Genomic DNA, 23,959 nt, shown 5'->3' with positions numbered 1-23,959 from the left:
GTGATTGCTGGTGGCACATGTCTGCCCCACACACAGGAGAAGCCACAAACTGCACCATTTGTACACGCTCCCATTGAAGGGTTACAGGGCACTGGAACAGGCTGCCCAGAGAGGTTGTGGAGTCTCCTTCTGTGGAGATATTCAAGGCCCGCCTGGATGCAACCCTGTCTAACATGCTCTAGGTGACCCTGCTGGGCAGGGAGGTTGGACTAGATGATCTCCAGAGGTCCCTTCCAACCTTACTGATTCTATGATTCTATGATTCTACGGTTGCCTCCAACAACGGAAGAGGCAGATGGTTTTCTGAGCACCAAGTCCCCAGCCAGCTCCCTGCTAGTCCAGGATGCTCCAACATGTCCTGCTTGGAAGCTAGCTGCAGGAACGGCTACCCTGAGGAAAGCTCTGCAGCTCCTGCCCCCACTGCCCCATGGCACCTGCCACCTAGCTATTGGTGCAGTTCCCACTGGCCTGGTCCTGGTCCCTGTCACAAGTGCTGAACTTCATGTTGTCATGTATGCCCCCATGCTTGGTATGGTAGGTCGTCAGATAGTCCTCCCCCTCACCAAAGAACCTGCCTAGCCTCAGAGGGTACCCACTGGCCTCGCTCTCTATGCTGAAGATGTCATATTCAGCATAATGGGTGACATTGGATTTATTCTGCATGACAAAGCGGACTTTGTAGGTGTTCTGCTGTGTGAGCAGGTGCAGGTACTYGGTGCCCAGCCAGTAATCTGCCCTWACRWTCCCAAAGCCGTGCTTGTAGGTGGTCCAGGACTCCTTCCATGTGATCTCKGTGTCATGAGAKTTTCTCTGGATGACAGTCCAGTCCTTGCCTTCGGTGTCCATGTCACACCAAACCACCCGTGGGGGAGACCCTGCTGGCTGGATGACATAGACCCCACTGGGRCTGYTSYTGYKRAGGYGGYTGCAGTCTGCAGGGAACCCTACAACAGCAAATGAGAGATGAGGGACTACTCTTGGAAAAAGCTTTAATAAGTTATTCTAGTGTAGCTGTGTTGGTGCTGCTGATGCTGGCTTTCATTGGGCACTCTGCACCCTTCCTGCAAAATATGATGGGAATGCTTCTACCAAGAAGATGATCCTTAAAATACTGCTGGGGAGAGGTTCATGAAGGGAGAAAACCTCAGCAAACACATGCATTTGACTTTCAACAGAATATGTACAGAACGTATTTACTGGAGACTAGGGAAGCTCCTGCAATGCTGTGTACTCTAGAGCATGTTTTTGTGCACCCRGGATGGGAGCTTTGCTGTGTGTCTGGACAGCAGGTGCACTGCGACCACAACACAGAGCCTGRATGCTGGTCCTGCTCTGCCACTGGACTGCTATATCTCCTTAGGCATGTCACTTCCCCTCTCTCCTATGCGTCCTTGACCATGAAGAGGGAACATAGGCTCTGATCTCTGTACTGAAATGCTCAGAGGCTGATGATAAAAGCCAGACGTTATCCAACTTTGCTGCTTGGATTTAAATGCAGAGATCTGCTGTCTCTCACTGGCTCTCAGCACAGAGATGCTTCAACACAGCACCTAGGATCCTGACCATACTCAGCAGTGGGCAGTGCAACTGCACGGCAAACCTGATGGCTGTAGCTGTGTTGTGCAGATCACAGACAGAAAAGCCCCCTGCACTGGTGTCTGTACTAACCACTCTGGAATCCCGCAACAGACACTGCTGGGCTCAAGTAGAGAAGCATTGCCACCACGATGGGCAGGAGGGCAAGGCCCCCACATAGGAAGTGCATCCCAGCCTGGAGCCCTGGGAAGGAAAGAACCCAGAACTAGGAGGATCCCTGGAGCAGTCTCTGCTCTTCCGCCCCCTGCCAATAGTTTCCCCCCCCTCCCCCAGGGAACTCTGAGCAAGGGAGATTGGAGGCAAAGGGAATAGTTAGGAGCAGAGGGCTCCCAAGATGTTGGAAATGCAGGTTTGATGCAGAGTCTGCTTCTGCAAGATTGAAGCATGGCAAGAAAAGGCTTTGTTGCCCTCCTGATCCACCCTTTCCTGCACCCACAGAGCAAGGTGCAGCCATATTTTCTCCTGTTTCTCCTAAAGTATATGTTTTTTTTTTCTAAATGGCTAGAGGCAAAATGTTATTTTTATGGGAAAGAACAAATACTGTGTTAAAGGCATTCAGGGCAAACAGTTCAAAGAACTGCAGCTGAATTTGGCATTTAAAGTTGCCGCTCCGGATGAAAAGCATGCAGTTCACATGGATGCAGGAAACAACTCACAGATTTTGCAAGAAATGGCTTGGTGGAAAGAGAAGGATTGAGATAGGCACTGGACACCCTCATTAGCACGGACTCCCATGCTCCCCTGCTGCTATCATCTTACCTTGTTCTTCTACTTGCACCTTTTACATGGGGCAGGACTGAGCCCACAGCTGGGAGCACAGACAAATAAGCCATTAGGAAGATCAGAACTCACCCATCACCACAGTGCTGCTCAGCAGATGCCAGGAACCTGAGCAGCGTGTCCTGCCATTCTGAACTCCATGCCAGGATCTGTCCCTTTATAGTTGTGGTCATCTCCATACACATCCACCTTGTGTTAGAATCTTAGTGCCCTTGTTTGCATGGAGAAAATTTATTACTGTGTGCACGTGATGGCTTTCCTGTGCTCTCCTTGCTCAAGATAGCACAAATRTAAGTTTCTTTCAGAGAAATACAAAAATGTTCCAAAACTCCCAGCTGTAGGGCATTTATCAACTGCAAACAACTGGACCTGCCSAGGAATTAAGCCTTTCTGAGGATCTACCAGCTTCTGCAGGGCAATAAAGTAGTAAAAGGAGAGGGGAAAGTCAAACAGGAAGGAGGGAATGTGGGCTCTAAGAGCAGACTCATATTATCTGGAGATTAGTGACTGTAAAAGCTACCAGCAATGGTTTGTCAATAATTGCCAATGAGCAGCACATCGTGATCATTTTGTGATGGCCTGCGCTCTGTCTTGGGCTCTTTCCCTGCACATAGCAACAAAGAAGTCAACCTCATACCTGAGATGCAGACACTGGCCCCTTGTTTATCCTCTCTCTGTAGAGTCTGAGGGCTGAAGGCAACAGCCTTCCCTGCAGGTTATCTCCTAATTGGATGATCAGGAGGCTCTGGGTGTTTATGCCGTACCCTTCTGCCTGCACTTCCCCTCTTTGGCCTGCGTGTTCTGTTGGGAAGAAGTAGGCTCAGGAAGCCTCTGTTGACCTCGAGCTCTGTTGACCTTGGGGTCACATGCGGTGACAGGTTGGGACTTCAGTCATGGCTTGGCAACCCTAACTTTGGTCCTGACACTTAGTGCACACACAGGTGTCAGCAGCCAGCCCTCTGCCCATGCAAGGCTTGAAGCCAGAGGAAATAGGAGTTTTGGTTCTGCGTAGGGTAAGAATGAAAGGACTGAGAAGGTACCATTTATCTTTCTTGAACTTGGATGCTAGAAGTATATCAGAGCCCCAAAGTTGCCTTTCAAGGGTCGCTGTGAAACACTTGTATATAGAAAGCTGCTGTGATGAAAGTAAATTGCTGAGGAGCATCCTTGGATCACCTCATTCATTGTTACCCAACAGCAAGAAGAAAGAAGAAATATTGCAAAGCAAAGTTGGCAAGAATCCTTTTCTTCTGTGAATACACTTGTAATTTTGGAACTGGTAATTTTGAAGTGGGGTGATAAAGAGCAGGAGAATGTGTCCTTTGATGAAAAACATTCCCCACACTGTAATCAAAGGAAACTCGTTTGATCTTGGAGTAACCCAGTATAAAGTCTCAAGCAGGGAACAGCGAGGTTAGTGACAACTGTGGTGAGGCCCATGCAGAGCCCTTCACCACTACCTGCTGGTCTACTGGAGGACAGCAGAGGTGGCAGTGACACCTCAGGATGAATGCAAAGGGGGACTGACAACAAGTTTCAGTACCAGCCTTCCAACAGAAGAGAAATGYGGATGTGTAAATGGGTGCCCCAGACTTCCTTATGTCCAATGCAGAAGGACACTCTACCTGGACAGCAGTTACCATCTCAAATCATCAATATTTCACCACAGCTCTAAATCAATGTAACTGATTTATAAACAAACATCACTATGATTGTTTCACTGCCCATCTTACATTGTCTTCTCATTCATTTGTTGCAAAGCTGGCTTCAAACTGTGCATRCTCCACTTAGCACGCAGCCACCTAGTTAATTTAGTTTGCAACCAGCTCTGTAATCAGGACTGCTCCCCAGGATACCCTAGAACTGCAAAGTCATAGTTAACGACCTGAGCAGACACCTCAATTTTTTGAGGTCCCTGCATGGGACCCTCAGCTGCAGGAAGGCTTCAGGACCTGCCAGGCATTGGGGCACCTCTGCACATGTGCCGGYGTCTGCTATGCTGGATTCTGTGGGATGTGCTGCCCTCTGGGAGATGATTGTTTTCACTGCTATGGTCCTCGATCACATGTACTAGGCAAAACTACTGGGGGACCCAGATCAAACTGAGTATTTGAATCAGTATGGAGAATCATGGCTGGGAAGGAAGCCTCACGGCTGAGCTAGCACAGGAGGCTTGCCTGTGAGCAATGCAACATCGGAGATGAAGATTGCATCTAGGGTGGTGAATGAGACTTGGTAGGTCTGACCATGGTAAAGAGGGCAAATCCTATGGGTTTCTACAGAGGATCTCCTGCATAGCCCAGGTCAGAGAATGTCACTGTAGGGCTTGGTGTCGAATCTAGAAATAACAAACMCAAATAAAATCCCTATCAGAAGGTTGGATTAAGTACATTTCTTTGTTTGGTGGAATCTCTTATCAATATTAGACACTATTTGCTGGCATTCTATTAGGATTTCTTATTGTAGAAGAGTAACAGCTGGTATATTAATAGAGACTCCTACAGGTGGAGGGCAAATAAACCATAAAATTCCAGCACTGATGCCAACTGGAGGAAGAGTGCTGTGGTTTGGGGCAGCTGGCCCCACCTTACCTGCCAAGCCCTGTAACTGTGGGGCTGGCCACCTTGCAGCCAGCCAAACCTGCCTGGCTTCATGATCCACAGAGTCCCTGCAGAGACTGCATGGATGAGTGTGGGCTGTTGGGCTGGGAGCCACGTCGTTCTGCACTGCGCTGTGTGGCCGCTGGTTGCTGAGCAGCTCTGCTTCCTCTCCCTGCACCTTGTCTTCTCCAGGGCTCCCTCCCACAATGTTTCTGTCACTGGCACTGCAGTTTTACTTTTCCCACTGACTATTTCTGACCATAGGACTGGGCATGACCCTATTCCTGGCTTTCCTCCCCCCAGTTCTCTGTGACAGTCCTGCTCTTTACACTCTCTCCTCCATACCCACTCACAGTCAAAAACACCCTGCACTGTGTGCTGTTGTAAAGGCAACATTAATTTAGCTTGTATTTGTGCCAGATTCCAGAGTACTGAATGGTGTATTTTAAAAAATCTAAACAGAAGCTAATTAATGTACTAATTGTCCATCATCCTCAGGRCACCAAAGCTGGGTGGGCAAGTTGTAGACACAAATCTATGGAGCTGAACATGAACAAACTATTGAGGAACCACTTGATCTGGTATGGTCCAAAGGAGTGAAATCACTCAGATTTCAAATACTAGYAGAATCAATTCTTTAAAGCTTAAAGCATTATAAACCACATTTCAGCTGAGATGCACTGACTTAGGATRTTTCCCTGCAGAAGCCATGGCTTTTGACACATACCAGAGGTTTGTGCTTTATTAAGGCTGTTGGCTTTGTGCAGGATGCTCTCACCCCCTGTCTTTGTCTCCCTGGCATTATTGTGCAATGATCAATTTTCAGTCTGTCTGATACTGTGTKGAGAGGGTACAGTTCTGGGACAAATATAAATTAAGCTACTGACTCTCTGGGTACCACTAGCATCGTTTTGACCATGACAATTCCCTTCTATCCCATGATCCTAGGTCTCAGTACCTCCTTTATCATTGCTGTAGTATCTACCATCTTATGATAAGAGAAGTATCTACGAATCAGCATGCTGTGCTATATCACTAGAATGCATTCTTCTCAAGATGCCCATRCTGATGCCCTCTTCAGATCTCAATTCTAGGATTCAGGGCCTGTTTTTCACCCATATCATAATCAAAGAGAACAACACTACTCTTGGAAGCAGCTTTAGACTGGCAGGTTGTGGTTGCAATCTTTGCTAAAATGTTTCTCCCTGGGGATGTATGCTTTTGCAGAATGATTATTTTTGGAAWTTATTTTTATATTTCTGCTGCTCAATAAAGCAAAGACATAATTAATTCTGTAGTTCTGTCTACTCCATAARTATTTTTTAATTTCTGTTGAATTTATTGAGCCTATTCTCCTTCTGCAGAAGACTTGCATTTCCAGATTCACCCTGTCTTCTCTCTCCAACTGTTCAGCGCTCCTATCCCCTGTTCTTCACCTGTGTGGTAGCCCTACTARCCCCTCTTCTTGCTGTGGACGTTGAAAACCCAAACATATTGAAAGGAAGCTTAGATGAAATCATTAATCTACCTCCACAGGAGCTCAACTCTGTTACGTTTTTTCTCTTTCACATTCCTAAGCTCTGTTCATTCAAACACCACGAGCCCTCTACYTTCTGTGGAGAGAGGGAGACATGGAAAATAATGTCAGGGAAGGTGAGTCACACTCAGAAATAATAGAAACCTAATCAAAACTTTCTCTGATTTCTAATCTGCTCCAAACACAGTATTTGGGAGTTCAACATTCTTTGTCATTGACAAGACTGTATGTAATAGTTTTTTCTAGAGAGTTATAAATATTCAAAGGAAGGCCTTTTCTCTTACCATCTGCAGTCCATCTAAAATTCTAAAAGTTCWGAGAAAATTTGCATAAGAAATCAACTAAAATGCTTTCTGAAGATGGAACATAGCTAAATGATATAATAAACTGGTCACATCACTGACAGAGCATCTACTTGATGCTCTCAGGGAAAGCTATCTTGTGAAACCAAGTGCTATTAYCTCTTTCTAAGGAGAGCATCGTTATCTTGAGAATAGCATGCTTTGAACTTCCCTTCCTTTCTGAAGGTTTCTGAAGGTCTTTACAAATTCAACAAACATATGAATCTCTTCAACCACCATTGAGAAGCAATGCTAGTTTACAGTAATATCACTCAGCAGTTTAGTCTTGGTTTGACAGCACATGCAGTGTTTACTTCTCAGTCCCTCATCTCTAGAAATACCTCTTAGTTCTCATCACTACTACTCTGATATGCAGTCTGCTCCACGCAATCCTGTAAGGCTGTAACAGTAAGCAGACCCAATAGGCAACTGCTTGGTGATTCATCCCCTATAYTGCTACTCTTCCTAGCATCCTATCCCGTCACGGAGTTTACAGTCAAAATATACATTGTAAGAAGAAAAATCAGCCARGTGGAGTTGTTGAAGTGCCTCACAGAAAACTTGGTGCTGAAAACAAAGCCTTTGGAGGCTGGAGTTATCTCTATACTGCAGTGTGCAGGGTTGCTCACCTCACCCCTGGTACTCTGTTTTTTCCACGCAGATCAAGATAGAAGACACATGCGGCAGAGCAGATCCAATGACCCTCAGCAAGCAGAGCACCACAATAAGAATCTCTGTCACCCTCCAAGGGAATGGCTTCATCCCCGAGAGGCCTGGGCAACAGGAATGGTCAAACTGTGGTGGTTAGGCAATGAACCTGGGGAAAACCCAGCTCAGCTCTTGTGCGGGAAAATTGGATGTGGTCTGCCACAATGCAGTCCAAGCCCACTCAGGAGATGTCACTCATTGTTAGTGCCTTAGGAGATCCTGAAGGTCTTTGCAATCCTCCCACCTGTGCCACATGTCCTTCTCTGGCATGAAGTTCTGTACAGGGCAAGCAGAGGATATGCCTCCTCAGCAGCACTCACAGGGATTTCTAAGTTGGCCATAGGGTGATTTTTTAAAACCACATTCCCTATCAAGGGAATGTGGTTTTCCCCTAGCCAACCTCAGAGATGCAGTGGATCCTAGCCCTGCAGGAATAGCTCTGATCTACTGTTAATGCCACACTGATTCTAAATTAGCTACCAGCCTGATTTTCTCATTCARCCTTCTGCATAACTAAGTTAGAGTAGCCATCACTAGGTGAAGCTTGGAACCTTCTAACATTATGAAGGAGGGGAAGCACCTGAACATTTGGAAAGGCTGAGCACAGAAAGAGAAGCAAATTCTATGATTATGTTTTCAAAATATATGCATATTCTTTTAACCACTGTATTTTCTGTGCAGAGGTCTTCTAAACTTAAAGCAGGAAACATAGTGGCAGCCTTTTTATGACTCTGACAAAACCCTCTATCTTGTCATTTTCTAGAAATCACTCTAAAAGAGCCAGACAAGTAGCTTGGGATGTCATTGTGTCTGTTAATTCTCTGTGTTCTCTCCTGCTGTAGGTTGGCCCAAGGACTGCAGTGAGATCTCCGCTGGTGACCCCAGTGGCATCTACATCATCCAGCCCACCGGATTCCACCAGCTTGTGGTGTACTGTGAAATGAATATGACAGATGAGGGCTGGACAGTCATCCAGGGGAACCAGAGGAACACGGAGATCACCTGGGCTGAATCCTGGAGCACCTACAAGTATGGCTTTGGGAACACACAGAGTGACTACTGGCTACGCACCRAGTACATCTATCAGATTGCCAGGCAGAAAGTCTACCAGGTCAAGTTTGTTATGTGGGATGCCACAAACACCATGAAGTTTGCAGACTATAATCTCTTCAGTTTGGAAGATGTGTCCCAGGGTTACCAGTTGAGGCTGGGAGCTTACACAGGGTCAGCAGAGGATGCCATGACTTCAACCAATTCTTCCACTGTACACAACAACATGAAGTTCTCTGCTAAAGATCARGATATTTACAGTGGGAACTGTGCTTCCAAGTCTGGGAGCGGGTGGTGGTACTCAGCATGTTATTCTGTATGACTGAACATCAAGGGTGGTATAACATGGAGTAGCTTGTGCAATGGGAACTGCAAAGCCTCTCTCATCCTCATCAAATAAGCTTCCTACTGCTAGTTACATTTGCCTTTCCTATCTGTTCAACCTGAAACTAAATCTAGCTGTGCAAAGAGATGGAAAAGGCAAATTATGTCATGGTCAAACCTGTTGTCCTAGTTGAYCTTTACTGAGGGTAGTCTTCTCACAGTTACCAAAGAAACTGAGTCACCTTCTACTTCTCTCTCCTGTAAATTTCCTGCACTGCTCAACTGGGCTTTCATCCTTTTGATCAGAGTCAGATTATTTTAATTATGCTAATAATCAGAACAGTCATTTACAAAATCTGGAGTTACTGGATCTGTAGTGTCCTTCAGATAAAATGTGAAACTGTCAAACACCAGTGGATGTATCTGGCTGTGTAAATTAATATACATCCTTGCTTCGGGCAAACAACATAATTTTCACTTGCTGAAGATCTTGCTCAAGTTATTAATATGCACAGTCAAATTCCCAATCTTTGGACCTCGTGCATTCCAGGCTTAGTAATTGTTAAATATTTAAATAAATCTGTATTCCAAATTATTGGAACTGTAAATGTGTATTTCAAATCTTTCATATGCTCACACAGGTTAATGTGTTAGAAGGTTTCTACCACTGAAATATAGCTTTCCTCTAGGACAGACATTTGGGATTGAAAGGCAAAAGCAATAAATAAGGAAAACTTGAAATACTGCAAGCAGACGTCTGTGTTTACACATATTAGTTTTGGGCAAGAGTAGGAAATATCAAAAGGTTTTTGCTGTTCTTAGCAACAGCTAGAAGTATTCAACTCACACTGAGCTTTCACAAGTGACAGCATTTGCTCAATGCCACTGCTAAGGTACAAGGACAAATTTGCTGTAAAAGTTATTTGCTGTCAAAAGACTCTCTTCAGTACCTAACAGTTATTTTCCAATTCTAGAGGTGTGTTTGAAAAGGGCAGGGATACATCTGAGTTTGTCACTTTGGGATCTCTTTRTCGTCAGGGGACCTACTTATTATAAGCAGTGGAGCCTCAGGAACAACACATTTCATCTTTAAGTTGACAAGTAAATGTTTTGGATGAATTCCTTTCTTTCCATGGACTCCAAAGGAAGTTGGCCACAAACACCTTGGGTGCTGATGTCTGCATTGTAGATGGTTGCATTTAAACAGAAAAATTGCAGGGAAAGAGTAAAGCACCCCTTGTTCCCAGGTTTTTCCTTGWTCCCAGATGAAATATTTTGGCCTAGCACATCCAAAATGAGCCACTGTCACAACGCTCAAGTCTTCTTATTTGTTTTCCTAAAACTGCTGAATTCAGCTTGAGTGCATGATTAGTGTTCTGTCTCCTGAAACTGCTGGTTGTAGTCTGTAAACCAAAAAATTTACTCAAATATAATCTGACATCTGTTTTCCTGAGCCTCCAAAGAGGCTTTTATGGCCTTTATCAGTTTTCTGTGCAAGAAAAAAGCTTGGAAACTGTCAGAATGACTCAGACTCAAATAGGCCATTGAAACAACCGTCTCTAGTGAGAGGCAGTTTCTGTTAGCTGTTATACACACAGCCTTGGAGCTGGTTATGCTACCCTGGCCCTAAAGGATCGTTACRGTTGAGTCATTTTACTTAGCTTGCCCAAAACCTTGTCCTCAGAAACTCCGATTTTGTGMGTTCCCTTTCCTTCAAAGACTTTGGAAGAAATGGAGGGCTGTTGTTTTTGTGGAGCTGAACACACTGGCAAACGAAAAGGAACAGCCAACACTGAGCAAACATCCATCCCCTGCTGTTGGCAAAATGAGCAGAACAGTACAGAGCCAGGCTCTCCTCCCGTCTGCAGCTGCTGCTGTGGGAGCACAGTGCATCACACAAATCCTTTCCGCCAGCAAGAAACAACATCAGGTTCTTCACTCCACCACCGTGGGAGGTGGACCTAGATGTGAGAGCCTGCAGGCTCTGTCTCTCCAGGAATGGGAAGTGTGGACTGYACTAGACCCCACCTCCCCCTGAGGCATGTTGTGCTGAAAAATGGGTGAATCTACCTCCTCATTTCCTGGCCACAAAACCCTTGTCCTGGGCAAATCAGGAATGGGTGAACTTTATCTGCCTGCACAGGCCCTTGTGCACAAGCATTGAATGAGCAATGCTCCATTTTACAGGGGCCTCTCCTGACTTACTCATGGGCATGAACTTTAGAGATACCTTGTTGCCAACAGAGAACAACATCCTGTCTCACAAACTAGAACAGATGATGGCTGTGTCCTGTGTCCAGAAATGGGAAGAGTCTGCAAATCAAGAGCCTATGGGTACCCCTCTGTGAAAGCCAAGACAATCCAACCAGCAGAGATGGGAAGGAATGATAAGTTAGACATTTGTATAAACCCTTCTGTGAAACCTGAAGGAGAACAGTGTAGTACCTCTCTGAATACATCTTATCATCTTTTCACCTTCAAAATAAAGGATTTGGTGAGCCATGAGATGTAACTAGRCTCAAACTATACATGTAATATTTACAGCAGCTTTCAGGGATTTCGTTTGAGTTCAAAATGATCGCCTCACTAGAAAACTAGTAGAAAATTCTTTCACAAAAATGAAAAAAAGAGCTCAAAAAATAGAAGCATTCTGCCATTATCTAAAGTTGAAATTGTGAAATAAGGGGAAATTCAATAGTAAATGTCAACAGAGAAATCAAATCATTAAGACCAAGCCTATACTCAGCCCAGCCAATAAAAGCAGCAGGCATCTGCTGTACAGCAATGCCATCTGCTGCCTTCAGCAGCTGGCTGGGAGTAGAGGTGAGCTGAGAGGTGAGCTCCCTCTGCGAACAGCCGCAGCAGGCTAAAGGAAACCTCTCCAGCAGCCACTGAACTGGAGATCACAAAATGACCCCCAGATCAGCTGCAGGAGGGAGAGGTGTTGCAGGTCACAGGGCTGCAGGCATGTCTTTTGCAGGCCCATTAGACTAGAGGAGCTCTTCAGTGCCAGCTGGTGCTTACCAAGGAGCTGCAACTCTCCCCTCACTRTCCAGGGGAAAATACTTCTGTTCCCAGGAGATCTGTTCTGTCTAAATTTGAACAACATACCTATCAGACATCTGTGCGCATTTTGGCAAATTAATAAATTAGTCATCTGGTCACTACTTACAGAGAAGTATATATGATAAGAATTTGATCTTCATTAAGAATATAATGAAAATAAGTAAACTAATGCTTCCTAAGCTTAATAAAGCAAGTTATCCAGTTAAAACTTACCAAGGATGGGCTCAGGAAAACAGCAGTTAGCCTGGGAGGAAACAGAGCTCTGCATCATCTGCTATAAGAAGAGCAAATGAGTGGCTTTTCTAACAATAAGTGGATGCACCAGAAGCTGGAGAAAACCATGAATAAGATAAAAATCTTTGCAGTTATGGAAAACAGTTGACTGACCTGTGTCTYTGGGTGGGATAGTGACATAAAGGATTGATCAGATGGCAGTAAAGGCTTTAACTGAAAGGACTAAGATTTCTGGAAAGAAAGTAACTGCATGCTTCCTACTAGCAAGRGAACCACCCTTCAACAGAGAGCAAGCCTCACAGTCCACAGCTACAGCACTATAGCTGTAAAAGTCATACTCGAAACACATTAKGGAAGAAGCAAACAATTGCTTAGATTTGGATAAAAATCCTTCAGCTTCCTAAGTAAAATGCTGATTTTACAAGGGCTTTTTTCCTGACACATTATAATGTATGTAGCATTATGGTTGGCTYTAGTCCTTAGCTATTTGGTTACTTTCTAAGCTATTTGGTTACTGCTTACTAAGCATTTGGTTACTTTCTGACTGGATACAGGAGAGTAACTGACAGTTCATCAGACATCATCTAAACGTGCTCTGTTTTTGGTCTAATTAAATGAGGTAATACAAGCTAAGCATGCCGCACATGATGAGCTGTTTGTTTGTCTGTAATTTGGAAAGGCATTGCCTTCAATTAATTGATAGCTACTGCTATCAATTAATTTGCATGAAAGCAGTAAATCCTGGCCTCATTGAACTCAGTAGGGGAAAAAAATTACTACTGCTATGCATCTGTACAATGCATTTTGCTACAGCAGGTCATGTAACACCAGATATGTTAAATTACTGTGTCAGCTGTGACCTTCCTGAGCATGAATAGAAACTGAGGACTGATGAAGAGAGCTACAGGCTTTGGTGTTACTGTCAAACCATGGGTCTGCAGTTTCTACACAGTTTTTCCTTTTTCTTTTCTTCTCTTTTTTCTTTTTTATTTTCTCTGGTTTTTTTTTTACTAATTTCTTTAAAAATTTGTCATTTATCAAATCAAAATGCAATCTGAGAAGCTAATTTCCCGTTTTTGATGCCAGTCTGCAAACACGACTTCTCATACTTGCTGTTGAACACCTCTGTATTGCACACACTACCACTGCTGCTCTGAGCCTTGCTGAACATGTATACGATGGAGGAATACACTGCTTCAACATGTCAAAGATTACTGCAGCACTGACTTGAGTTTTGAGTATTACATGGGACAGTACTCTGGAGCCCCATTCAATTCTCATTACTTTCGTAAATAATGTACAGAATAGTGGAAGCACTTGGGCATGGTACTTTCACAAATGTAACCCCACATGAGCTTCACTGCCTTCTCTGCAGTGAAGTCTGATTACAGGAGGGAGAGGAGATTCGTGAACAGGGGGCATTAAGAGTGCGGAGAAGGAAGTTGGCTTTGCCATCCATGTAACTTGTGTCCTTAAGTGTCTAGGGGAACCCATCTCCTACACTAGGGCCAGAATGGCTTTCAAGAGATGATAGCATAGAGGGGAGGCTCCATCCTATCTTTGCAATCTTAAAACTGCAAAGAGATTTCAAAGTGTCATAGAAGTTCAAAGTGGAAAAGGCTTAGCAGCTCCCACAGTTCATACCTCTGGCACYCCAGGGACTGCTCCTTACAGATAGAGGAGAATTTTTCTACTGAATCAATCGGTRTCTTGGTTTGCAGGTAGGCACTGCTGCACACCTGCCTCCCACTGCTTTCTGCAGGGTGACTTTCACAGTCACCAACCTGCAGGAGGGAAGTAGGATGTGTCCATTTGTGTCCTAATGGTCTATTGGCAGAAGAACATGACCTGGAAACCCTCAAACAGAAACTGGGCAAGGAAGGCATCCCATCTTCAGAAAGGTCTGCACAACCCCTTGTTCCTGTGCCTGAGCTTTCTAACAGAACATCCAAAAACTTGCCTGGCCTTTCCAAGAGCTGAACCCTACTAAAGTCTGTAGGCTTATTACAGTTCATGCATAATTAACACATCCTAGGAAAAAGATATTYTATGTCTTTAGAGCTTTTTAAGATTGTGCATTAGAAATTTCATTTGTGAAGAGGACTTAGACCTAAATTAGCAGGAAAGAACCAAGTGAGGAAGCCCAGAAAAGGCTCTGAAGAGCTCTGACACCAGGYATTGGCAGGTAATGAACAGAGCAACTTCTGCGTTGAATTGTATCAGGACTCCACAATACAGCTCAGAATACCCCAAAATCTTCAAACCAGGTCTATCATCTCTGCCAAAATCAAGTCTATGGATATGTCAGTTCCACCATTTAAACCACCAAGCAGTATTGCAAAGCAGTATTTCCCAAAAAATCATATTTTTACATTTTTCTGGAAGAATAAGTATTTTCCTTTCTTTGAGGGAAGCAGCACATTGGCAGATCCCATCCCACATAGGTTAGCAAATAAAAATTGGTGAAAATAAACCTCTTATCATCTTATTAGGCTTATGTGGATTTTTTTTACATTAAAGTTTTACCAATTCTGACAGTCTGCCTTTCAGAAAGTCGTATTTCTCTCCCTGCCTCCTACCACCTCCTGTTCAAGTCCCGCTCTCAGTGAGTAATGAAGCATATGACAGGAAAGAACAGGCAGCTGCCAGCACAGAATGAAGACTATATTCAGTGTAGGAGATAACAACTTAAATAAAATGATCTCAGCTGTCAAACTTGGGAATTTCTTGGTGCATTTAGAATTTTTTTTTTTTTTTGGCTAACTCTCTTGCCTTAAGATAGATTTGGAGACTCATGATTAAAGTGACTTGCTGCTAATGTCTTTCCCATCAGGAATGCAGTGGATGTGTACAAGTAATATCCTGCTGCTACAGTGAAAGGCAACATCTTGCTTCTCAGAGAGGCAGCAGCATCCAGTCTCCACTACATTTTGATCAGCATGTTCACCTTCTAACATAGAAAAGAAAATATGAGTGCACAGTACACCCTTGCAGTGAGTCTCCTGAGCTAAATGCAGAAAAATCCTTTTTGTGCCGGGTCCTCTCATCACGACTAAGTAGTGTGACTTTTGTCAAGCGATATCCTGCTCTTTCAACAAACTCTTAAGGCTGCTGTGTGCAGACCTGACTGGTCTCTTCTGTTCCCCCCGGAGAGGCTCAGCCAACTTGTCCCATGATCACAGAGATCCAGTGCAGAAGGCCAGTCCTCTCTGGAAAGGGTCCATGCTTCTGGACAATGACCAATATTAAGTGCACTTAAAAAGCAAAGGTAACATAACAAACAGTGATTTAAGAAATCTTCACTTTCGTTACTTACATTTCTCCTGGTCTCCAGAGGGTGCTGTTGTCTCAGGGTTTGCCAGGCAGCCTTTGATTGTGAGTTAAGTGTTACTGGGCAGCAATACAGCAAGGAGATCCCAGAAATATTGCCTAAAAAATCAAGCTGCAGGTTACATTTTTCTATTCCAGGTTCACTGCTCTGTCCTAGCACTGCTAAAATCACTGAAATGCAGAGACATTACTGGTACAGGGCCCACATACATCAGAGCGTGAGTAAGATCTTCCAAGGAGGAAAATCCCAAGAATCTCATTGCATGGATATACTTTAGAAAAATCTTTTCCAGGGCAAAGGGCATATGATCAGCTCTCTTGATACTAGGTTTTCTCAACCCTTTTCAAAGGATTTAATGATCTGTAATGCGACTATCTCTTTTGCAGCAGAAAGAAACTGATACTTTATCTTCCTCCAAAAGCTTTTGCTACTTTCTTTCAGTATCCATGATCTAATCTGTTGCCTTCTTTCTGCCCATCTTATTTCTGAAAACAATGCCTTTACTTTCTCTGAAGATGACCTCTCTCAGCATGTCATGGTCCCATCAGATCTCCTCTGAACAACCTTCCAGGGTCCCTCTCTCTCTGATAGCATCTGAACAGTTTAGGATGGGACACAGAAAGCACTGTCCCTTGTCTGACCACCAATCAGAGCTTCCACAGCATGTGTGAGAAGTATGTTTTCAAGCCACTTTGTAACTTCTGCGTGTATTAAACAGACAGAAATACTACCTAGAAGGGTCTGGGGGCTGGGACTGCATCTGGAGGAGGTGATGCTAATGCCTGTAACCCCTCATTGCATTAGGTAGATATGATCTGTAGGTTGGTTCTAGGGGCAAGAAAGCCTCAGTGACTTCCTTTTATTCTGGCTTGGAGGCCACATACTTACTGGCTCCTCTTGGGGTATTTATGGGAACAGGGGCTTGGAGTAGGTGTTCAGTCAGAGGAACAGCCATTTCTCCACGGTTTCGGGTCTACCTGAGAGGCAGTAGGAAGCAGAGATTACTGTGGATCTGGCAGAGTGAAGGGTTAATACGGGTTTATCTGAGCCACAGCGCTACCTCTCACTGTCTCTCTACAGCCTGCCCCTGCCATCCCAGGGCCGGAAACAGGCAGATGGATGGATGTGGCTGATCTGATGGCAGGGAGGACAGCATTCCTTAACTTCTGCCATCATGAGCAGGAGGTGATACCCACTGCTCTTCCATACCTGCCTCAGGCTTGCAGAGGAACTGACATTTCCTCCTTTGGGAGGATTCTGACTCCTCCCAAGGCCACATCAGTTAGTATGTGTGCAAAGGACTGCTTTTGGCATCTAGCAGAGCAGAAGGAGACAGAGAGCAGTGCAATACAGATGCCTAGCACCATGCGTCCAGCCAGGCACTGGCCTTTACATGTTACATCGCTTTGCTGCACATGCAAAGATTCCTCCTCCACGGTCTCTCTCAGTATGGGCTTGTGAGAATATCCACACTCCAGCCACAGCTGAAGTAACTGCTTGCTTTTCTTCATGCACTATAGCTGTGGAATGGAGAGATGTTTCCAGCTCCTGAATTTGCATTTTGTGGGTTGTCTCTCTCCTTCATTTCACTGTAGTCCAGTCAAACACTGCCCAGATTGATAAATCCAGCTCCACAGAAGCTCTCAGGAGAGGCAAGATTCTCCCCATTTTACAGGCACATGAAATAGATCAGCAACACATCGTAGGTAGGATATAGCAGCACTGCCACAATTAGGACTTTCACAAAGCTGTGACATGTGGCAGTCCTCTCCAGCTGGGCCTACATGTAGAGGAAAGAGCAACAGCACCTAGAGACAGAAATAGGGCCAGATCCCTCTGCTGAGTCACACATCTTCAGATTTTAAGAGCAAAAGCTCCTGTGATTCTAACAAAGTCCTCCTCCTTCATCTGGTTGTTTAGATTTCTCATTAATGCGGTATCTCATTTTCACTACTTGTAATTACAAGCTCTCTCTCTTTCTAGTAGGAATGCTCTGCTTTATCTGGACCCTTACAGCTGCTTATGCCCCCGGAGCCCTTTCTGGTGACCTACAAAGATTCCCAACACATCCCCAGTGACCGACTCTTCTCTTCCCCAAACAGGGACCTCCAGATACTTTTGTCAGGAGCTAAGCACAGGATGGAGCAGTCCTGGGCCTATGTTCTTCTGATTAGGTGGGAGGACACATATGCATCATATCTGAGGAGGCCACCCCAGGTTATGCTATCAGGCCTCCAAAAATTTCCAGGGGTTAGGACTAGATGCACAAAAAGCCACAGTCATTCCATACTAGACTCCTTAAAACTGGGACATTAAGATGACCTACTCACATGGTACTTTTCCACCTCAAGGCAGAGCTTGCCTTGGTTCCTAACAGGATGGAGCCTAGTGATTTTGGAGTGTGCCRTAAGACTGAGGCATTAAATCTAACCCCCATAACATAGTACCCACCTGACTCCAGGCAAGGTGACAAAACTGCACAAGTGCCTTCTGCTTCCAGTTCCTTCAACGTATCCTAAACTGAGCTCTGGGACAGTAATTCTGATCTGACTTCTCGGATACTCGGTGACATTTTCTGGGCTACTGAATATACTAAGAAATAGGATGCTGAGCCCTTTTATATAAAACTGGCATATCGTACCTGGGGCTGAGCCATTTGGGGTGTCAATGTCTGTCAGGGAAAAGTTTCTGCTGCAACAATCTGGGGTTTCAACCTTCTCAAATTAACTTTTTCACAAGATTACAAATGAAAATACCATTGTGGCACAGGGACCTGCTGTCATATAGGGGTCCTCAGCCTTTGAGAGGGGGCTGCATTTCAGCAATACCTTTGGCTGGATTTTCCTTCTGCCACCACCTGTACCCTCACTCACTAGCACTAAGAAGGTCCAGGATGGTCCAACAATTTGAGGATGGCCATGGCAGCTCCAAAGAGAATCAGGCAGAATGAGCCCACAACAAAGAAGAGTTTTCAGACTCTTCCTCCATTCCTCAAATTCCTTGATGAAGAAGAGCTAGTGATAAAAATGAGCAAAATTTACTCATCACATCTCCAGCTTCCACAGTTTCTTTGACACAGCTGGAGAGGAATAAAAACTGTTGTCTGCCACAGATGTGAGTGGCATCACCATTTCTGAGTTAAGGCTAAAGCCTTGCCAAAACTAGGCGAAAGAACATGCACTTTCTCTGATAGCTATTTGCTTTGATGGTACTTTGGATCCTTGTAAATGCTGGGATGAAGAAAGAAATTTCAATCCTGGTCTGAATTAGTGCCACAAGGGAGAGAGATGCCTAACAGCAAATCACTATCACTCACAGAACATATGGCAAGACCACCAGCTTAACACTATCTCCTCCATCCACACCTTCAAAGCAATAACACATGCAGGCACTTCTGATTGGACTGCATCCACATTTTATGTGTAAGCATCCTGCAACCCACTTCTTTAATATTAATCCATTCAGCTCTGTTGGCCACTACTCAGTGTCTGGGATGGAGCTACCCTGAAGGAACTTCAGCCACATCTTGCTGGGATGTGGGCCTCAGAACTGTTTTCTAGGAAATGTGTCTAGTCTACACAAGCAGGGATAATGGGGTTCAGGAAGATATATCCCAGGCTATCTTCTCATACAACTATATGGAAAGGACGGGATGTTGCTGTCAGGGAGGGGCATCAAAGCAGAGAGCTTCTAGAGATGGAGGAATGCTTTGCTGCTTTTCCCAGACATCCACATCCCTTCAGTTCAGCAGTGAGTACTGGGAGAAGTTCTGAAGGACCACAGCCTCCAAGGCACTGCTATCTGTACACATCCTAGGTAAGACAGAGAACAGCTTGCACTTTTTCTACATTGTATGGAAAAGATAAGATAGAAATATATGATTTGCTTTTTTTGCACATCTTTTATGAATCTGGAGCCAAAGAAAGAAAGTACAAACACTACATCTTCTGCAGATCACACTTGCATAGGCCTGTGGGACAGATCTCCATGGTCAGTGCAGACAGTTATGACAAGCTAGAGATGCCTCTCTGAATGTTTGGAAGGCCTCTATCAAGTGCTCACTGACTCCTGTCTGTACAGCAGGAGTTGATCGTGAGCTTATCTGTGTGTTCTGTCTGGGTTCCCATGAGTGAGCTTTTCTTCCGGCCTGTAGTGATTTAGGGACTCCTGAGCCAGAGGCCTTACCTGTATTGTCAGTTTTAATAGCTCCTTTCCTCCATCAGTTTGCCTAATTCCTTGTTGAGTCCATTTAGACTTCTAATTTCACAACATCCTGAGATAAGTTTACTTACCATTCTTTCGCTTGGTGCCTCTATCTCTTGTGTAATGAGAAGTGCTGAACAACCATTCCCTGATCATTCTCTATTCAATTTGCATTTTTTTATGCAACCCTATGCACCCCTTCCATAATCTCTTTTTCAAAATGTAGTCATAGTCTATTCAGCCTTTTCTTGTATGGAAGCCACCCCACACCTCTGATCACTCAAGTTGCTCATGCCCATAACTTTTTCCAGTTCTTTCACATATTTTTTGAGCTCAAGAAACCAAAACTGCGCACAGCAGTGAGCACCCTCTGGTTTATACAGTGCCAAATGATGTTTTCTTTTGTAAGTCTATTCCCTTCCTACTAAATTTTAAAGCCTATTTACTTTTTAATTGCCCCTGAACTTTCAGCTGATATTTTCAGAGAATTATCTACCTTCAGATCTACCTCTTGAATGGTAATAACTACTTTAGAGTCTATCACTGTATAAAGTTAGGGATGTACTTTACTTTATTCTTATCAACACTGAATTTCATTTGCCATTTTATCTCCCACTCACTCAGCATCCTGAAATCCTTCTATAGCTTTTTCCAGTCACCTTTAGATTTGACTGGTCTAAACTATTTTGCAGTACCAGAAAATGTTGCAACCATGTTATTTACCTCTTTTTCTCCATCACTTATGAATATGCTGAAAAAATCTAACCCCCAGTTCAGATATTTATAGCATCCAACTGGCTATCTCTGTATATTTGAAAATTAACCAAGTAGTCTTATCTTTGCATCCTAACTTTGGTAGTTATCAATCTGTGATAGCTCAGTGTCTTTGGAAGCAGTTTGGGGTGGATTTTTTGAAAGTTTTTACAAATCATATTATATTAATTGGATCACCATTGTCCACACGCACATTATCTCCTTCCAAGATTGTAACAGATTTCCGAACCACGGCTTTCCTCTATAAAAGTCATATCAACTCTTCCTCAAGCTATTATATTTATCCACAAGCTTCCAATAATTCCATGTTTATTACAGTTTCTACCAGCATGCTAGATGCAGGAATCAGACTGTTAACTCTGTAGATCATTAGATCAGCGAATGATTCTTTGAAAAATCAACAGCATCTGTGCCTCTTTCCATTCCTTTGACATCCAACAGGTTACAGCCTGTCCTTAACAGTTCAGAAATGTCCTAGTGGTGTTTGGTTATTGTTCTCAGTAGACAATCTCAGATCCTGGAGGATGGAAACAGTTTATTCGATTGATGAGATCTATGACTCCTTTGCCTTGACCCTTCAGGTTCAACTTCTTCCTTTCATCCCTCATAAAGAAAGACTCTGATGTGGAAATCCTCTCCACTTCTGCTTCTGCACTATAGACAGCTTCTTCACAACAAGCACTCCAAGGAATCCGTGCAGTGTTTCTCCTTCGTTCTTCCCTGTCTTCAACACTTCAGCATGTCTGGTATACCTCCTTCTTCTGTCAGCCTACAGACACTCTGGCATGCTTTCTACTTCCGATAACTGTGAAAAAGTTTGTAATGTTTCTTGTCTTTTGCAAAGTTGCTTAGTAACATCATTTTTGACATGCCTTTTCTGGTTTTACATTTTGTTTTCTGGAATTCATAGTTTTCTATTTTTCTTTTTCTTTGAACATGAGGTCTACCTTCTGATCTTTTTACATCTTTTATATCTAGTAGTCTTCTTTATTCTGATTTGTATCCTTTTTGAATCTCTCAGTATCTGTTTTTAATAAGTTGTTTATATTTATTCCAAAACTTCACACAGTGTCTGTAAACACATTCCCTACTGCTCACTAGCATTTTACTCTTCTCTCGCCTCTTCTTAATCTCCTTTTAGCAAGTTCACAATTGAAATTTCCCACTATTTCTACCCACACAGTTTCTCTGGTTTCCCTGAACATGACTTAATCACACCACCAACTTTGTTGGGCGGTTGATAATAAAGCTTTCAAAACATACTTCTCCAATCTGCCTTATTTCCAATAACAATATTAGCAGTTTCAGCCCTATTTCTTTTTTTAGGTTTCCAAATTTTTAGGATTTCAGAGGATGTCCTATTTTGGTAGACTAAATTGTGATCTATGTGCTCCTCTGCATCTGTTGACTATCCTTCAGGTTTTAGTTGAAAACATCCCAGTAACTGTTGTGGTTATACGTCAGCACCTCAGCTCTGCCTGGGTTAGCAGAGACCTTCACACTGGTGTACTTTCCATCGATTCCTAGTTTTCTCAGTTAAAAATAAATCTAAATTCTCTGTCTCAGCATTGTTCTCCCACCAAGACATCAAGACTGTGTTACACTCTACCTCTGTGCATGATTTTGGGATAATTTTAGAGAATCCCTATGGGGACTCTAATCTTTAATCTCCTGTATGACAGCTTATGTTTTGCTTTGGAGACCTTCCTGTTAATTCACATTCAGGACTGCAGTTTCTTCTCAGCACTGTCTCAGAAGCTCTGTGTTGTATCCATATGGCTCTAACCAGCATCACACATTTAGGCATCCAAATGGTCATTAACAAAATCCCTCAGCATTACAGTCCAATCGTTCTTGTGTGTGAGATCTCTGCTCCCAGAGAGCTGTCATCTGTGCAAGAGGATAAAAGCTATAATTAGGCAAGGAACATTCCTCTGTGGGATCCATGACTCCCTTCCCCAAGCCAGATTACCTTCTCCCCTGAGACTGATCTCCTCCTCTGCAGCACAAGTGCCACTAGACTGGAGATGGGTTTGCTGTGATATTCCTAAAAGCCTCACTGAGGTATTTCTCTGCCTCCCTTAGATGTACCTGGAGGGCAAATGAATTTGGCCAATAAACTGGAAACCTCCTATTGGCTTTCCATGGCCCTGGCACAGAGGAGTCCATCGGACCATGCTCCCAGAAAACCCATGTATCTCTGATATCTTAATTTCTCTTATTTCTCCTGGATTGTGTAATCTATAGTTTCTCAGGACACCCACATGCCCGCTATTGCCTTCAGATGTCTGAAGATGGTGTTTTTTAAATTACTTCTTTCAGCATTTTGACAGGTAGCCTGAGATGAGCTGATACATTTGGAATGAACCACAAAGAAGAAAAAGAGAGATGCAAAGCAATGCAGATGTGGCTGGGTAATGAAGAAATGATTCCTAAGTGAAGTTTGCACCAACCAGAATGAATGCTTTCCAAATCAACTATTTGTACATATTCTTCTCCAATTCTTAACAGTATGTTGGATGCCTGCTCACTCATCTGGAGCATGAGCAGCATCCATCTGTACAATACAAAGGCTGTTCAGCTCCAGCTGGATATGGCCTAAAGTTTAGATGCCCATGAGGGAGACTAATACTAGCCTTACGCCACTGTTTAGCCCATCTTTCATCAGAGGCATCTAAAGCTTGTGCCTGGATGCTGTTCTAGGCCCGTATGCCTGTATCAGGTTGTGGAACTGAGGGAGGATGTTAACAAAAACTAGACAGAAAATAAATGATTTAAGTATAAAACTATCTTGTCCCCCTGAGGCTCTGGTCAATGAGAAGGTGCTTGTAGCGGGGGAGGAARGGACGTCTAGCTAGTATGGAAAGAATCAGCCCTGGCAATCATTCTCACTACTTTACCAAAGAGCAACAACAACAATGCAGCTGTGAGCATCARGGGGATGTGCAAGCAGGTCATCGCTGTCGCTTGTTCAAAAGAAGGTGACTGACACAGGGAGCCCTGCCTAGCTGCTTTCTTCAGGATCTTTTGGAGGCGAAGGGAGGTTTTTTTTTAAGGGCTACATGCCTGTAAAATGCATAAATTCCACTCAACCTCAAGTCTGCATTGCCCCCTCTGGATCTTGCAAGCTATGTTTGCATCTCCTTTCCCACTCAGTCAGAGTGCTCTCTTCAGAGCAGACTTTTGCCTCACTGTTTCACAGCTTCACTGCACGGCTCAGTGACTCAGTGTGCTTTGTGCTGAGCTGGATGCCCGTTGCTATAATTTCACCTGTTTGTGTCTTTTAATCTATATTTGTTCCCTTGGAAGTGCGGGGAGATACATTAGGGCAGAGGTGCTAGGTAAATACCAAGTATTCCTCTCCCCCACCGGCGCACTGGGAGTAGCTTTTAAGCCAGGGTAAACAGAGATGACT

The 23,959-nt window shown here is 43.9% G+C and overlaps 1 protein-coding gene and 1 pseudogene across 1 annotated transcript; one reads left to right on the top strand and one right to left on the bottom strand.

Moving 5' to 3' along the window:
* Positions 1 to 441: 441 nt before the first annotated feature.
* Positions 442 to 2,452, bottom strand: LOC146593943 (fibrinogen-like protein 1-like protein). Its single transcript, XM_085308413.1, has 2 exons — positions 2,449 to 2,452; positions 442 to 944 (listed from the first exon to the last, which is right to left on the bottom strand). Exons 1-2 carry the CDS (start codon positions 2,450 to 2,452, stop codon positions 442 to 444), a joined length of 507 nt encoding a protein of 168 aa, XP_085164539.1.
* Positions 2,453 to 5,685: 3,233 nt separating this feature from the next.
* On the top strand, positions 5,686 to 9,027 carry LOC146593942 (fibrinogen-like protein 1-like protein; annotated as a pseudogene).
* The last annotated feature ends 14,932 nt before the right edge of the window (positions 9,028 to 23,959 follow it).

The sequence above is a fragment of the Rhea americana genome, unplaced genomic scaffold, assembly GCF_003343005.1.
Source record: "Rhea americana isolate MKP2758 unplaced genomic scaffold, rheAme1 scaffold_274, whole genome shotgun sequence".
Lineage (NCBI taxonomy): Eukaryota > Metazoa > Chordata > Aves > Rheiformes > Rheidae > Rhea > Rhea americana.
The sequence above is the reverse complement of the archived record's forward strand: the minus strand, read 5'-3'. Positions and strand labels throughout refer to the sequence as shown.